This window comes from Artemia franciscana, chromosome 7, assembly GCF_032884065.1.
Source record: "Artemia franciscana chromosome 7, ASM3288406v1, whole genome shotgun sequence".
In the NCBI taxonomy this organism is placed as follows: Eukaryota; Metazoa; Arthropoda; class Branchiopoda; order Anostraca; family Artemiidae; genus Artemia; species Artemia franciscana.
Window position 1 is genome coordinate 47577281 of NC_088869.1, and position 16027 is coordinate 47593307.

General features: G+C 36.3%; 1 protein-coding gene across 1 annotated transcript in view; it reads left to right on the forward strand.

Moving 5' to 3' along the window:
* Positions 1-16027, forward strand: part of LOC136028633 (acetyl-coenzyme A synthetase 2-like, mitochondrial) — a 117751-nt gene that overhangs the window by 55604 nt on the left and 46120 nt on the right. Inside the window, exon 3 of the mRNA XM_065706463.1 lies at positions 14260-14556. Within this exon, the coding sequence (XP_065562535.1) occupies positions 14260-14556 (297 nt within the window). The remainder of the gene's footprint in view (positions 1-14259; positions 14557-16027) is intronic.

Here is a 16027-nt window from a genome sequence, read left to right on the forward strand (position 1 = left end):
AAGTCGTCGTTAAAAACAAAAACACAATATCATTTTGTTTTGTTCCATTTAATATATCAATAAATTGAATAAATGCACCTGGACCCCTACGTAAAAGTTTCGTGCAATAGTCCAAAGACGGAGATTCATTTCTCATTATATCTTTAAGCATTCTTCGAGAAAATATTTTCCTTCAAAGAGACAACTCTAGAAAATTATTATCTAGAATCATTTTTTCGAATTTTTCCAAATTAAAGGAGGAGGAGCATTTGAGCGACGTCACAAAACTTGTTTTGACGGGATTTTTCAACTTATTTGTTGCTCACATGCAAAATGGATGTCGAGATAGTTGTTAAAAGCAATACCACAATATCATTTCTTTTGTTTCAATTAATATATCAAGATTTTGAGTAAATGCATCTTGGCCACGTCGTAAAAGTTTCATACAATAGTCCAAAGACAGAGAATCATTTCTCATTATATCGTTAAGCATTCTTTGAGACAATATTTTCCTTTGAAGAGATAACTCTAGAAAATCGTCATCTAGAATCAAATGTTTTTCCAAAGTCATTAGATTCTGTATGATTTTTGGTTCTCTAATCCCGCCATTTTTAATCTTGACACTCACTACTGATTATAGATTAAAAAGGATTCTTTCTCGCTAGTAACAAACTTGCTCCTTTTTTATAGGTTGATTCAAATCGTTGTCTTCAATATATTTTACTAATGCATTTAATCCATCTTGTAATCTTTATATATGCATTATATTCACTTTTGTTACCAAGCATAATTGTTCTTCCGACTTGAATCTCCCTTAATGATATTACATATCTTGCAAACATCTCGCTTGATTCTAGGGTCAGCCGACAACCCCTTGTAATTTCTACTGCTATGTTAGGCACTCTAGGTTTCATTTCGCCATTGCTAGTGCCTTCAATATCCAATAGAGTAAAAGCATCCATTACTATAGAATGATATATTTGATGTTGACACACTGAACTCTTTCAATACTGAGTAGAGTGAACCCTAAGATCTAACATTCTACGTATCGTTGACCTTCATAACCAGTTTTTTCTGGATTATAAAAGTACACTGGAACCAAAACAAATTACTTCAGATTGCGTCATCTTTAACTGTAAGTGTTTTTCCATGTTTATTTTTTTTACAACTGGGACTTCCCCGCTTGACTAGTGGACTCTAACAAGTCATAACCCACCAAGATATTTTTAGAATCCTGATGCCTCTTTGTGGTATTTAAATTTGCTTATTCAAATTTTTATACTTATTTACGTGAAGGAAACTTAAAGGGTCATTAACTTGGTATCTATTTTTTTGTCGTCCTCTAGAGGGAACAACAATTTTCTGTGGGAACAACTGGGACTTCCCCGCTTGACTAGTGGACTCTAACAAGTCATTTTATGCAATAACCAAAGTAAACACTCTATTACGTTCCACCCAAAACCTATTACATAACAACCAAATAAATCCTGAAGTAAACAAACCCTTGGCCTCGCGGGTTTTTTAAACACTCAAACGCTATTAGTTAACATACCTTGTGGCAGCGGAATGGTTAAAGCTAGGCTTAGTAACTGCCAAGAGCTAGGTTCGATCCCCGTTGTCGCAAGGAAATGTCCTTGCGTTTACATTCTCTCTCTCTCTCTCTCTCTCTCTCTCTCTCTCTCTCTCTCTCTCTCTCTCTCTCTCTCTCCTCTCTCTCTGTCTCTCACACACACTCACACACACTCTCATTCAAATATTCATTGTCCTGTGGTGGGGCAGTGGATTTGACCTTAGCTTGGTAATACAGGACCCAGAGATCGAGTCGCGCTGCAGGAATGCACTGCAGGGCCGACGCAGGGACCTTGGTAGTCAAGAAGCGTCGTTAATTCTTAAATATATAAATATAATTAGTTAACATCCATAGCCTATTATATAACATTCAAAGAACCTGATTTGGCGGGCCTCTGAAGGTTTTTCCCTACACCCTTCTGTTTTTAAGTAATTAACGCACGTATCTCTAAGAAACCCTCCCTATTACGTAATTAACACCTGCCTCTCAAAGAAAACATTCCCTGTTAGGTAACCCACAGGTGTACTATACCATTACAGATGCGCTATAGTATCGCACAAGACCCGGGTGTGCGTAACAACGTCTTGAGGGGCTAGCAACTTCAGGTTTACCCCCTGAAGTTGTTTTCAGATTCAAAAAGGCCTCACTATTGTAAGGGTTGTAAGTTATATCCCAGGGGCATACACGGTTATTATGGAAGGGATGGTTCGAATGAACTTTAGAAGAGATTCTTTTGATTTTAAATTTACAGTTCTAGCTCCCTTTTAAGAGTCAAAAATGATGGAAAGCAACTAGCCTCCCTCCCTGACATCCTCTTTTCCCAAAACGCATTCAATTGAAATTGTTAGATACCCATTTTGTTACCAATAGTCCAAAAATCATATAACAATGTTTTTAGGGTAGACACTTTTTCCCAGGGCTGTAAGTTATGCCCGGGGCGTATAAAGTTTTCATGGAATAGGTAGTTGTATAAACTTTGGATCGGATGGTGTTCATTTGATTGGAATTTGAAAGTTTTAGTGACCTTTTTAGATTCAAAAGTCAATGGAGGGCAATGTCAACCTCCCCATAGTCCTCAGGACAAGGGCTGTAAGTTAGGCAATTCTTTCATTGTTTACATATAGTATATGCTATTGAGAAAGGTAGGAAAGGTTCAACTTTGTTTTCCAAGAAGACGAAGGGTGTTCAGGTGAGCCTTTCAGAGAACGTTTAGGGGAGTTTTTAACTCAATCAAAACACGTTATGTGCATACGGATTGTGAAAAGGGTGCAACACAGTAAGTATTTTAATTTGAAAAACTCAGGAAATGGTAAGGGAGATGATCAAAAAGGCGACATTTGCATGCTACCAATACTACTTAAACTACCACCACTACTACTCATACACTACTCTGTTTATAGTATCAAGGAGAAATTTGAACTAAATCAAAAGACACTATGTACATGCACATTGTCAAAATAGCGCTGGAAAGTTGGAACTTTCAGAGAATACTTAAACGGGATGGTCATCTCACCTAAAGGCAATATGTGCACATCTCAAAATATGTTTTAAATTTTTCCACTTTTCTTACTTTCATAAATAGAAAATTATCTGAATTTGCTTTTTTTGTTTTTTTTTTCAGTAAAGCGCAAATAATGTTCTGGTCTTGAGAAGCAGCGGGGATTATCAGCCCTATTCACGTTAATTTTTACTCGTATTGAGTTTAACTCGGCTATTTATCTTAATTTCTTTTCGTTTTAAGTTTTTTATTCATTGATAGTGATTTGTGGCATTTTTAGGCTTGGAAGATTATTTGACTTTATATCTGGTCAGTTTTGGCTTAACGGAGTTCTTTACTTTTCTTTGAAAAACTTGTTTTGTGGAAAAAATTTTTTACAATTAATTTATCGGAAGGATTTCCCGGATCACAACTTCCCTTTTTAAGGCGGACAATTTAAGGTCAGGGCTCGATTCGACCATTTTGTAGGAGAACTTTGGGTAACCTTAAATTTTTGTCGTCGAAACATCTTCTAGAAATAGTAATCGACTTTCAGACGAACTTAATGGGGAGTGAGAGCTATTACTCTGATGCGGTATTTTGGGGATCATGGCCCTGTTTAATCCTCTGTGACGGTTCAACATAATGGAGTTCATTAAATTTTTGTCATCAGCACATTTACCAAATGTGGACGTCGAATCCCAAACAAACATAGGGGGAAGTAAGGGCCGGCTTTAGGAGAAATTTGGGTCTTTGCAGGCGAGAGGGTCCCTTATTTTTTTTTTTACTAGGACTTGCACTAGAAAGGGTTGTGGGATCTCAACGATAGTCATTGAAAAGTAAGAGTGCTTGTCCTGGGTTTAAGTTTTGGGGTGTAGCCGATGCTATATTTGTGGGAGAGGGGTCCTGTCATTCTTTTAGTCTTCACACCTACCAGAATTGAGTTATAAATCTAACTTGCTGGGGAGGGACATATAGTATGCTACGTATGTTTTCGGGTCCAGAGCTGATCCTACCTTTTTGGGGAACCGGTGATGGGCCTAAACTCTTGCATTAAGAACATTTTTCAGAACAAGTTATTGAATTCCAATGTTATTTTCCGAAAAATAAGAATTTTGTCACTCGGGGGGGGGGGGGGGGGGGGGGGTCGTGAACCTCTTTTGTGGGCGGTATTAGGGGTGCTAAAATACTACTTTCCAGGGCACATGTGTAGCCTAATTTGATTCAACCAAACCAAAAAATAACTGATATTATTCTGGATATGCCTTTGTAGAGCCTTGGATTGATTTTACCTTTGTGGTCGAGGAAGAAAAAGGGTGCTTATATTCTCGGTATGAGGTTTTCTACCTGAGGGGGAATTCAAATCCTGGCCTAACTTGGGATTAGGTAAGAGCTAGGCTCAAAATTTGACTGACTTTGGTATGCACACGTCCTGACTTCTTTTTCTCGGGGGTGGGGGGCTATGGAATCTGAAGGATTATGTATTCATCCTAATCATTTGATGGGCTTGCAGATATCGTTCAAACTAATTTGGTCAAAAGCTACGGTTACAGTTTTGAGTGTCCGTGCTTGATCCTCCTGTGAGGAAAGGGCTGCATTATTGTTACATGCATCCATCCATTTTATTGCCTGTGCTCATTGTCTCTATATTAAATTTTACACATACTAGCATGTGGGGTCTTGGTTGCTCCTTTAGGGCGGTTTAAAGTCCAATTCGATTGATATATTTGTTTGCATTACTCCGCAATTGCGAATGATGGACCATAGAGGCTGCAACCTTCCTTGGTGCCATGGTACAAAAGGTACAGTAAACCCTAGCCCTATACCTATGTATTTAAAAGAGAAATTAGTAAACAACAAAAGATCAGCAATTCTAATTAGCAAAAAATGGAGTTCCAAAATACAGAACAGATTAAGTAAAGTCTATTTTCAGGACTTGAATGTTATTTGATTGGCTTGATTTCATTTGTTATTATCCCTGCCACATGATTCCACTTGTAAAAATAAACAAAACATTGAAAAGTAAATAGATATGAGAATGGCCACCTACTGTTTGTTTTACTGTCAGAACTTCATGGTCCTTTTCGTAAACTTAGCTGGAAAGTCTAATATACTCGACGAGCACTTGTTCTGTTTATGACGTATTTCCTGTCTCTGCATGCCACGATTTAGAAATAAGAAACTTTATGTTTCTTCTCAATCTTTTGTTTACTTTTTCTTTAAAACCTTTGGATTTACCTGGCTCCCACATGGAATAAATTGGATCTGATTTTAGATTGCCAGACTGTGTCTGGCAGCCTGTCAATCCACTCCTTGATACTATGGCAAAATAAAAGTTTCGCAGACCCAGTTGAGGGAGAAAGCCAGGGATGTCAATATGTTAAAAGATCTTTTTTTTAAGCAAAGACTATCGCTTGGCGAGCTTAAAAGAGTATTTCAACTCGTGTCTTTGTGAACAATTTTGAACAAAAAAATTAACTACCTCTGCTTTTTTTCATCATATAGGATAGCTAGATAGCTATGGGGGACCCTTCGCCCTTTATAATCAATTTATCCTCTGATGTCAATCTAAAAATAATTCTTCCTCAAAACTATTTTGTAAAGGAGAGGCAGAGCTCCATTAAGCCAAAAATGAGCAGATATACAGTTAAATAATCTTCCAAGCATAAAACTACCACAAATCACTATCAATAAATAAATGAAATTCGAAACGAACACAAATTACAATTAATAGTTGAATCAAACTAAAAATGAGCAAAAATTACCATGAGTAGGGCTGGTAACCCCCATGCCTTCTCGAGGCCAGAACATAATTTATGCTTTACTGAAAAAAAAAAGAAAAAAAGATCGTTGATTGTCAGTTCAATTGACATACACTGATATTTATTCCTTGAAGTTTTATGTTTTTTTTTATGAAAGTAAAAAAGCGAAAACATTTAAACGTATTTTGTTTTCAGTAAAGCCCAATTTGTGTTCTGGTCTTGAGAAGGCAGCTCTACTCGTGTTAACTTTTGCTTGTTTTTTATTTAAACGAGCAAAAGTCAAATGATCATTTGACTTCATTTCTGCTCATTTTTGGCTTAATGGAGCTCTTTACTTTTCTTTTAAATCCTTGTTTTGTGGAAAAAGCTTTTTTTAAATTAATTTACGTTCGTTTTTTATTGACATAGTCTTTTTCATGGAAAAAATTTATATCTTCTTATTTTTTTTTTCTGTAATAATCCATACTTTGGGTTGCTATTTGTAATTTGGAGAAACTTTCCTACAATTTTTAATCCTGACACAAATAGTATTTTTTAATTAATTTTATACCTCATGAAGTTGACCTGAAAAATAAACTTAATATCATTCCCAAAAGATTCTATCTATGCTCTTTGACAACCTGGATTCACTGTTTTTTTTTGGTTATTTAAATTGTAATAGCAGAAGTAGTAATAGTTTTAGCCCCAAAAGTTTCAACTTAATACCCCCAGTCGTTTTGGATATATTGCTGAGGTGTCATATTGGCAACAATAAACACAATGCGTTTTGATTTAGTTTAAAGCAACATATAGTTTTAAAGCTTAATGGGTCAATTGCATAATTATGGGGAGTTGACTTGCCCAATATCCCTTAGGACATAGTTGCTGGACCGTTCTATAATGCTAAAAAAATGGCTGTCTCCAACTTTTGACTAGATACGTTTGGAAAATAATGGGCTTGGGAGAAGGGCTGCTTGCCCTCCAATCTCTTTTTACTCTTAAAAAGAGCACTAGAACTTTTGATTTTGAATCAAATTAGCTCCTTTAAAATGTTTAATGGTATTTCTAGCTATTATAGATTGATGCTGCGTATTATATTACTTATATGCCCTTTTAAAAACCTGTATGTATAAAGTTTTTTCGTTTAGTAGAAACGCCTCCTAAACTTTCCCTAAAAGTTTCAGCTTAATACCCTTAGCGTCATTAGTTACAGTAACTATAGTGGTAGTATTTAAAGTATACACATAGTGCCTTCTGGCTAGTTCAAAATCTCCCATAGCTTTTTCTTAAAGGTTTAACTTAATGATATAAGTTTGGTCCTCAGATATGGCTTTGTCACCTTTTTGAAAGTCCACATGTTCATAGTTTGTTTTCATTTAGTTCAACATCCGTCTAAATATTCCTGAAAAGATTCACCTGGATAGCCCTAGTTCGCACAGCAGAAATAGTTGTAGCAGCATTAGTAGCAGTATACGCATAGCACCTTTGGTTTCTTCAACATACTCTGAAAGTTTCAGCTTAATATCATCAACCATTTCTAAAGCATTTCTGATGCGTCTGCTCGACAACCTTGTGGGTATTATGTGTTTCAAATTAGTTCTGTACAGTTTATATATGTCCCAAATTTGTCACCTTAATATCCTTAGTTTTAATCTCAGTAGCAGTAGAATTAAATGTAGTAGCTCAAGCTTTAGTAGCAGTAGTAGTCATAAAAGTGAAAATAGTAGTAGAATGAGTAGAAGCAGTAGCATTAGGATGTAATTTTTTTTCATTTGTTTGTTCAACATCCCTCACAACAAGCCCTGTTAGTTTCAACTTCACACACCAAGTTGTTTCTATGACATAGCTGTTACACACTTTTGACAAACTGCATACAGACGGCGTGTTGTGATTCCGTTCACCTTCCCCCTCAAAATTCCTTGAAAATTTAACCTTCATACCCTTGGGCATAGTTGTAATATTAGTAACAGTAGCAGTATTGATGCTACTGGTAATTGTATTGAATAGCGGTATTACTACTAGCAGCAGTAGTATTGACATATTGCCTTTTGGTCAGTAATACATTGTACCCACATCGCTCTTTATTTTGACAGCGCTATTGCGCTGCCTGTGATCCCTTATCATTTCCTGAATTTTTCAATTTAATATACTCAATAGTTCCTGTGTTAAACCCTTCTGAAAATCGTTATACACATAAAATGTTTTGATTTAGTTCAAGACTCCCCTCAACATTCTCTGACTGGCTCACCTGAATGCCCTTCATCATCATGGAAAGTAAAGTTCAAACATGCATACCCCTCTTAATAACGTGTACTGCGTAAACAATGAACAAATTGCCTAGCTTAGAGCCCTTGTCTTGAGAACTGTGGGGAGGTTGACATCCCCAAAAACACAATTACTGAACCTTTCAACAAGGCTGAACAAAAGAGATCTTCAAAAATTTCCATCAAATATTTTTTGGGGAATGATAGACTTGGGGGGGGGGGTGATTCCAGTCCATTAATTTTTGACTCTTGAAAAGGGTACTAAAACTTCCGAATTCCAATCAAATGAGCTCCATGCAATTCAAAGCTTATACGACCAACCGTTCCATAAAATCCTTAAATGCCCCGGTTCATAACTTACAACCTTTTGCCCTTGAGCTCTAGGTGGTTGTGTCCACCTTAAAGACATTGTTATATCATTTTTGGACTATTGGTAACAAAGTGGCTATCTCACAATTTCAAATGAATGCATTTTGGGAAAAGAGGATATCAGTTGCTCTCTATCATGTTTGACTCTTAAAAGGGAACTAGAACTATACATTTCGAATGAAGTGAGCCACTTCTAAAGTTCACACGACCACCACCTCCATAAAAACCTTATATGCTCTCGGGGCATAACTTACAACCCTTACCCCAGACTCTTGGGGATTCTGTCAACCCCAAAGGCCTTATTATATAAACCTCGGACTAATTTTAAACAAATGGCTATCAAGACATAAATTTCCAGACCTTTAAAGTACGCTGAACAAAATGGCTATCTCAAAATTTTGATTAAATTTGTTTTGAGAATTGATGGGTGTGGGGGGGGGGCTTGTTGTTCTCCAATCACTTTTGACTATGAAAAAGGGCACTAGCCTTTCGAATTTGCAATTGAATGAGCCTTTTTCGAAGTTTCTACGACAACAAGTTACAATCTCAAAATTTTCATCAGATGCATTTAGGGAAAATACGAGTCATGGGGGGGGGGTATCCACCTGAAACAAAATGGCTATCTCTATTTTAATTGAATGCGTTTCAGGAAAAGAGGATATCAGTTGCTCTCCATCATGTTTGACGCTTAAAAGGGAACTAGAACTATACATTTTCAATGAAAGGAGCCTCTTCTGAAGTTCACACGAGCACCCCTTTCATGAAAACCTCATATTCCCGTGGGGCATAACTTACAATCCTTACCCCGAGACTTTGGGGGATTCTGTCAACTCCAAAGGCCTTATTATATGAACCTTGGACTATTTCTAAACAAATGGCTACCTCAAAATTCCTATCGAATGCATTTGTGGAAAATACGACCTGAAGGGGGGTGGCTAACCTCCGATCACTTCTGATGACTCATCTTTCTTTCTTTCATCTTTCTTTCTTTCATCTTTCTTTTATCATGCCCTCCCGATCCGAACACCAATTACTCATAAACAGGGCACTAAAACATCTGATTTTCAATCGATTTAGCCAATTCTGGAGTTTCACGACCACCCTTTCCATAAAATCCTTATATGCCCTCGGAGTATAATTTACAATCCTTGCGCTTAGGGCTCGGGGTGGGGGTTGTCATCCCCGAGGACATAATTTCCAGACCTTTCAAATGCGCTGAATAAAATGGCAATATCAAAATTTTGGTTAGATTTGTTTTGGGAACTGATGGGTGTGGGGGGGGACTTGTTGCTCTTCAGTTACTTTTGACTATTTAAAAGGGCACTAGCCCTTTGAATTTCCAATCGAATGAGTCTTTTCCAAGTTTCTACGACAACAAATGGCAATTTCAAAATTTCCATCAGATGCATTTCGGGAAAATGTGAGGTGTGAAGGGTGTATCCACCCTCCAATCACTGTGAATTTTAAAAAAGACACAAGAACTTCTGATTACCAATCCAGTGAGCCCCCTCCAAAGTTTACACGATCGCCCTTTCTATATAAAATAGCGACGAAGACCATACTGCCTTTCCATATCAATCAAACAAAAAAAAAATCCCTATTATTTCTACTTTGTGTGTGCCTTTCTATATAAACCTTATATGCCCCATGGGCATATCTTACAACCCTTGCCCTTAGGGCTTTGGACGGGATTGTCATCCTCAAAGATATAATTTCCTTCAAGCTATGTTAAACAAAATGACTATTTCAAGATTTTGATTGGATGTGTTTGGGGAAATGGTGGGCGTTGGAGTGGAGTTAGTTGCCCTCCAATCACTTTCGACTATCAAAAAGAGCACTTGCCCTTTGAATTTCCAATCGAATGAGCCATTTTCGAAATTTTTAAGACAACTCTTTCGATACGAAGTTCCATGGTCTTAAACAAACAACCCCCCCCCAAAAAAAATTAATAATGATAATAATTATTATTATAATGTATTTTGCCCACATCGCTCTTTACTTAGGCAGCGCTATCGCGCTGCTTATGATTGCAGAAAACGGCATACAGGGGAGTGAGGATTGTTCCAAATATTCTGAAACCCCTCCTCGCCCCGAAATGTTGGTCTGACTCGTAAAAACGTAAAAAAGGAATATAAATGAATTTTGACGTTTTTTAAAATCCTCTTGTAAAATCCCATCAAAAAAAAAAAAAAAAAAAAAAAAATTAGAAAAAATGAGGTATTTTTAACTTACGAACGGGTGATCGGATCTCAATGAAATTTGATATTTAGATAGGATATCTTGTCTCAAAGCTCTTATTTATAATCCCGACCGGATCTGTTGACATTGGGGGGAGTTTGGGGTGGGGGAACCTAAAATCATGGAAAACGCTTAGATTGGAGGGATCGGGATGAAACTTGGTGGGAAAAATAAGCAGAAGTCTTAGATACGTGATTTACATAATTGGAATGGATCCACCCTATTAGGGGGGGGGGGTTAATTCTTAAAAATTAGAAAAAATGACGTATTTTTAACTTACGAAGAAGTGATCGGATCTTCATGAAACTTCATATTTAGAAGGACCTCGTAACTCAGATCTCTTATTTTAAATCTCAACCGGATCCAGCGTGATTGGGGGGTAGTTGGGGGGACTGGAAATCTTAGAAAATACTTAAAGCGGTGAGATCAAAATGAAACTGGATGGGAAGAATAAAAACCTGTCTAAGATACGTGACTGACATAACCGGACCGGATCTTCTCTCTTTGGTGGAGTTGGGGGGGGGGTAATTTTGAAAATTGAGGTATTTGTAACTTACGAAAGGGTGACCAGAGCTTAATGAAATTTGATATTTAGAAGGATATTGTGCTTTAAAGCCCTAATTTTAAATTCCGACCAGAATCTGTGACATTGGGGGGAGTTGTAGGGGGAAACTGGAATTCTTGGAAAACGTGAAAATTTGGGTATTTTTATCTTACGAATAGGTGATCGGATCTTAATGAAATTTGATATTTAGAGGGAATTCATGTCTCAGAGCTCTTATTTCAAATCCCGACCAGATCTTTTGACATTGGGGGGAGTTGGAGGGGGAAACCTCAAAAAACACTTGGAGTGGAGGAATCGGGATGAAGCTTGGTGGATAGAATAAGCAAATGTCCTTTATACGTGATTGACGGAACCGTACTGGATTCGCTCTCTTTGGGGGAGTTGGGGGGAGGGGTTCAGTGATTTGGCGAGTTTGGTGCTTCTGGACGTGCTAGGACGATGAAAATTAGTAGGCGTGTCAGGGAGCTGTACAAATTGACTTGATAAAGTCTTTGTCCCAGAATCGACCATCTGGGGGGCTAAAAGGAGAGGAAAAATTAGAAAAAATTAGGTATTGATAACTTACGAGTGGGTAATCGGATCTTAATGAAATTTGATATTTAGAAGGACATCGGGACTCAGAGCTCTTATTTTAAATCCTGACCGGCAGTAAAAGCCTCTTATTTTCCTTTTAAATCAATCTATTGATTCATAGAATTTTGTTAGAACTCATACCGTATGATCTCTTGGCTCTTAGCTCTTCTTGCCTCGTCACAAGTGCCATATGAGCTCTTAGCTCTTGTTTTATGTCGTATCGTTTTTTAAATAATGCCGAAAAATCCGGAGCCCCCTTCATGGAAAATTCCCTTTATCCATGAAAAATTCCTCCATGGAAAGTTTCTCACACTTACTCCCCTCCCCTGATCTCTCACCAGAAAAATCCCTCCTGTAAGCGTCTGTATACTTCCCAATAACCTATATGTAAATAATGGGTAAAGTTCATAACTTGCAGCTCTCCCCCTGCGGACTGTGGGGGAATAAGTAATTCTCAAAGACACACCTATTAGATTTTTCAACTATGCTGAAAAAAATGGCCATTTCAAAATTTTTATCGAGTGACTATGGGGAAAAAATTGGCGTAGGGGGACTTGCTTCCCTCTATTTTTTTGGTCACTGAAGAAGGGCACAAGAAATTTATTTCCGTTCGAATGAGCCATCTTGCAATATTCTAGGACCACGGGGTTGATATGATCACCCCTGGGGAAGAAATAAAAAAAAATTAGATAAACATGCATCCGTGATTTTTCTTCTGGTAAAAATACAACTTTTAGGGGTTGTTCCCCCCTTTTTTCGAAAATAAGGCAAATTATCTCAGGCTCGTAACTTTTGATGGATACAACTGAACTTGACGAAACTTATGTATTTGAAATTAGCCTAAAAATACGAATCTTTTGATGTATCCATTGGTCTCACAGTTCCGTTTTTTTAGAGTTTCGGTTACTATTTAGCCGGGTCGCTCCTTACTTACAGTTCATTACCGCGAACTGTTTGATACTTAATATTATATTACTTAATAAGTAATTTTGTGCTAATACTACACTAATACTAGTTCAAGAGCTAATACTGGAATCATGGCCGTATCGAGGACTTTTGTTTGGAGGGGGGACTTAAAAAAACTTTATGAAACGTAGATGTGTGTTTTTACTTTTTTATGAATCTGATTACATTTTTGGGTGGTATCTTGGTGGTTCTAACTGGGTAACCCCTTCCTGGATGCGGCCATGACCGGAGTAGACTGGACCAAATAGCCAAAAGAACAAAGATGAGCAAATATAACTCGTTACTCCATATATCTACGCTTTAAAGGAATTTCTCACTCTGTTCCTACTTACTCATGGTACCTTTTTTGCCGGTGCTGATGTAGCATAAAGAGCAACAGTTGAAATTACGAGTTGAACATTGAACTTTTAAATAAATCTTGTATCGTGAAATAAATTTTTTTAACTGAATTTTGAGATACACTTGTGGGATAAAATTTGAAATATTTGTAAAATAAAGCATATGTTTTGCTCTTGGTAGATGCTGCTAAAAGGGCCCTTTGCCCCAATTTAAAGATATTGTTGATACTTTTTTTGATACTACAGCAAGTTACCTTGTTGTACGATTTGAATTTTTTTACGATGCATGAATGTTATGAATTTTATAAAAGCTGTAGTTCTCACATTAATCATAGTTGTTGGTAAAAATACAAACTTCTATGAATGATTTCTGTTTTTTCTTGATTTTAACGTTACATTTATGCTACAGAAGCAAAAAATTAAAGTAGCTAGGAATTGCCTTGAAAATCCTGCATCAACATCAATCTCTTTCCTAGCTATTATTTGCTAATAGTGTATCTATGCATCTTTTGCCACATTTTTTGCATCTTTAACCTATGGGAAAACTACTATTCTAGGCTTCCATTTTTAAATTTTTTAAACATTATGCCTTAAATCTTTACTATGTTCGATCAACCATATAGTTTCCGCTTGAAAGTTGAAAATTGCACAATTCACAAAATTACTCACATGTAACATTATTGACGATGTATTTGAGTTTAATTTCTGATTAGTCAATCATAATTCATAAAGCTTATGCTTGAAATTGGAAAATTGTTCAACTAATGAAATTGCACACGTGATACGCTAGCCCGGTTTGTTAGCAAATCAACACGCCAAGATCTTACATTATTAAGACTCTGGTCTTAAGTCTTATGTCGTTTATTTGCAAACGTCTTTCTTTATTCCACTCTGACCAATGCTCGAAGGACTTGGATGAGATTGTCATTAAAGTTCTCTCCTATTTGGCAGTGAGTGTTAAGATCTTAGCTCTTTGATGAAGCGAAAAATGATGATCTGAGCACTAAGAAGTAAGATCTTAGCACTTTGATGAGTCGAAAAATGGGCTTATTTATTATTTGGCTGCGGTCATGTTCAATTGTGATTTTATCCACATATCTGACTATAATACTTTCATTTGGCTCCGGCATAAATGAAGTTTTTAATCATACCGAACATAAAATTCTCTTTCACTTGCAGTACAATGTGTTGACCGCCATTGCGAAGTAGATCCTGATAGGATAGCCCTAATCTGGGAGCAAGACGAGCCTGGCAAAGAGCAAAGAATTACCTTTAGACAATTAAAAGAAATGGTTTGCAGAATAGCCAATGTTTTGAAATCAGAAGGGGTGAGGAAAAGTGACCGTGTTGTTATGTATATATCTATATCACCGTTGGCTGTGGCAAGCATGCTAGCATGTGCTAGAATTGGCGCTGTTCACTCTGTCATTTTTGCAGGATTTAGTGCAGAAGCTTTAGCAAGCAGGATTATGGATGGTGAGTGCATTTAAAAGAGTTTGAACCAGTTCTTTTACAAGAAGGTCCACATCCAGAAGTATAGGATATTTTCTTTTTATACTCGCTTTCATCCACCTTTATATCGCGATGCCTTAAATGAAAAGACACATTGCACGTTGAGTGATTTAATAGTTGAAAAAGCTCGAAAAAATTATATTTTATAATCTCTTCGAGCTTTTTGCAAGGGTAGTTTTGCTAGAAGATTTAAATTAAAAAATGTCTAGAATCTCAGTGCGTATCTCAAGAATCTGCCTTTTTTCTTACCTCTTTTTGACCCCTACCTCTTTGATAATATTGAGAGTCTTATTTAAAATAAACAAACACATACATCAACTGTCAGAAGTCAAACTTGTTAAGGGCGCCCTCTCTAAAAAAAAAACACCGACATTTACGCTTATTACCAACCAAGAAAAAAGATAGAAAAAGGGGAGAATAAAAAAGATAATCGAAGGGAATAAGAATAACATCAAAGAAAAACGCTTGGATCAGTCTTTCTTCAGACTGGTACAAAACGTCAATTAGCAACCATTGAACCCATCTTATTGATTTATATCGGTTCTCTCATTACTTATGGTTCTCTGTAAAGTGAATACAGCTCTACAAATGTGATCAGTGAAGAGCAAATCAACTAGGGATATTTTCCTCAGTTACCAACTCATTCTAGAAAGTATTTTCGAGGCAAATCCGTTGATTTTCGACAGGATGGTATACACTATTCATTTAAAATATTTTTTTTTTAATTTTATAAGAATAATCCTGTGTTTTATTCTTTTGCAATCACAAACGATCGGAAATTAATTAAAAAAAATCTAAAAATTAAGAAATTATTAATTAATGAAATTAAGAGAAAAACTGTATTAAACTTGAGACCAGCAGAAATAAATTCTTGTAATAAATCAGACTCAAAATGGCCAAAAATTACTATTAGAGTTTAAACGAAGTCTAAAACGAACAGAAATTAAATAAATAAATCTTAAAACGAGTAGAAATTAAATTCAATGTTCAAATCAAACTTAAGACGAATGAAATTATTACAAACAGGAGTTTGGGTATTGTCCCCCTCCCCTAATCGTAAGGTTTGAAGCTTATTTCATCATGTGGGCTTCACTGAAAATGAATTATATTACAAACATTTTCTTTTATATTTATAACATTGAAAGTAAAAATTACAGTGAAATAAAATATTATTTCAGAAATTAATGTCAGAAATTAATGTCATTATATAAAAAAAAAATCAGTTAATTTTTATTATTTCTTTCCAAGGATTGTTCAAGACACATATAGTCTTTAATAAAACGCAAATGACCCAGTAAGATTTAAACCTTTACAGTCAGGGGAGGGGGAAGAGGGTAGTAGCCAAGCTCCTGTTCGTAGTGATTGTTGCTATTGTTGAATTTGATTTGATTATTCAATTTAATTTTTACTCGTTTAATATTTCTTTGTTCATTTA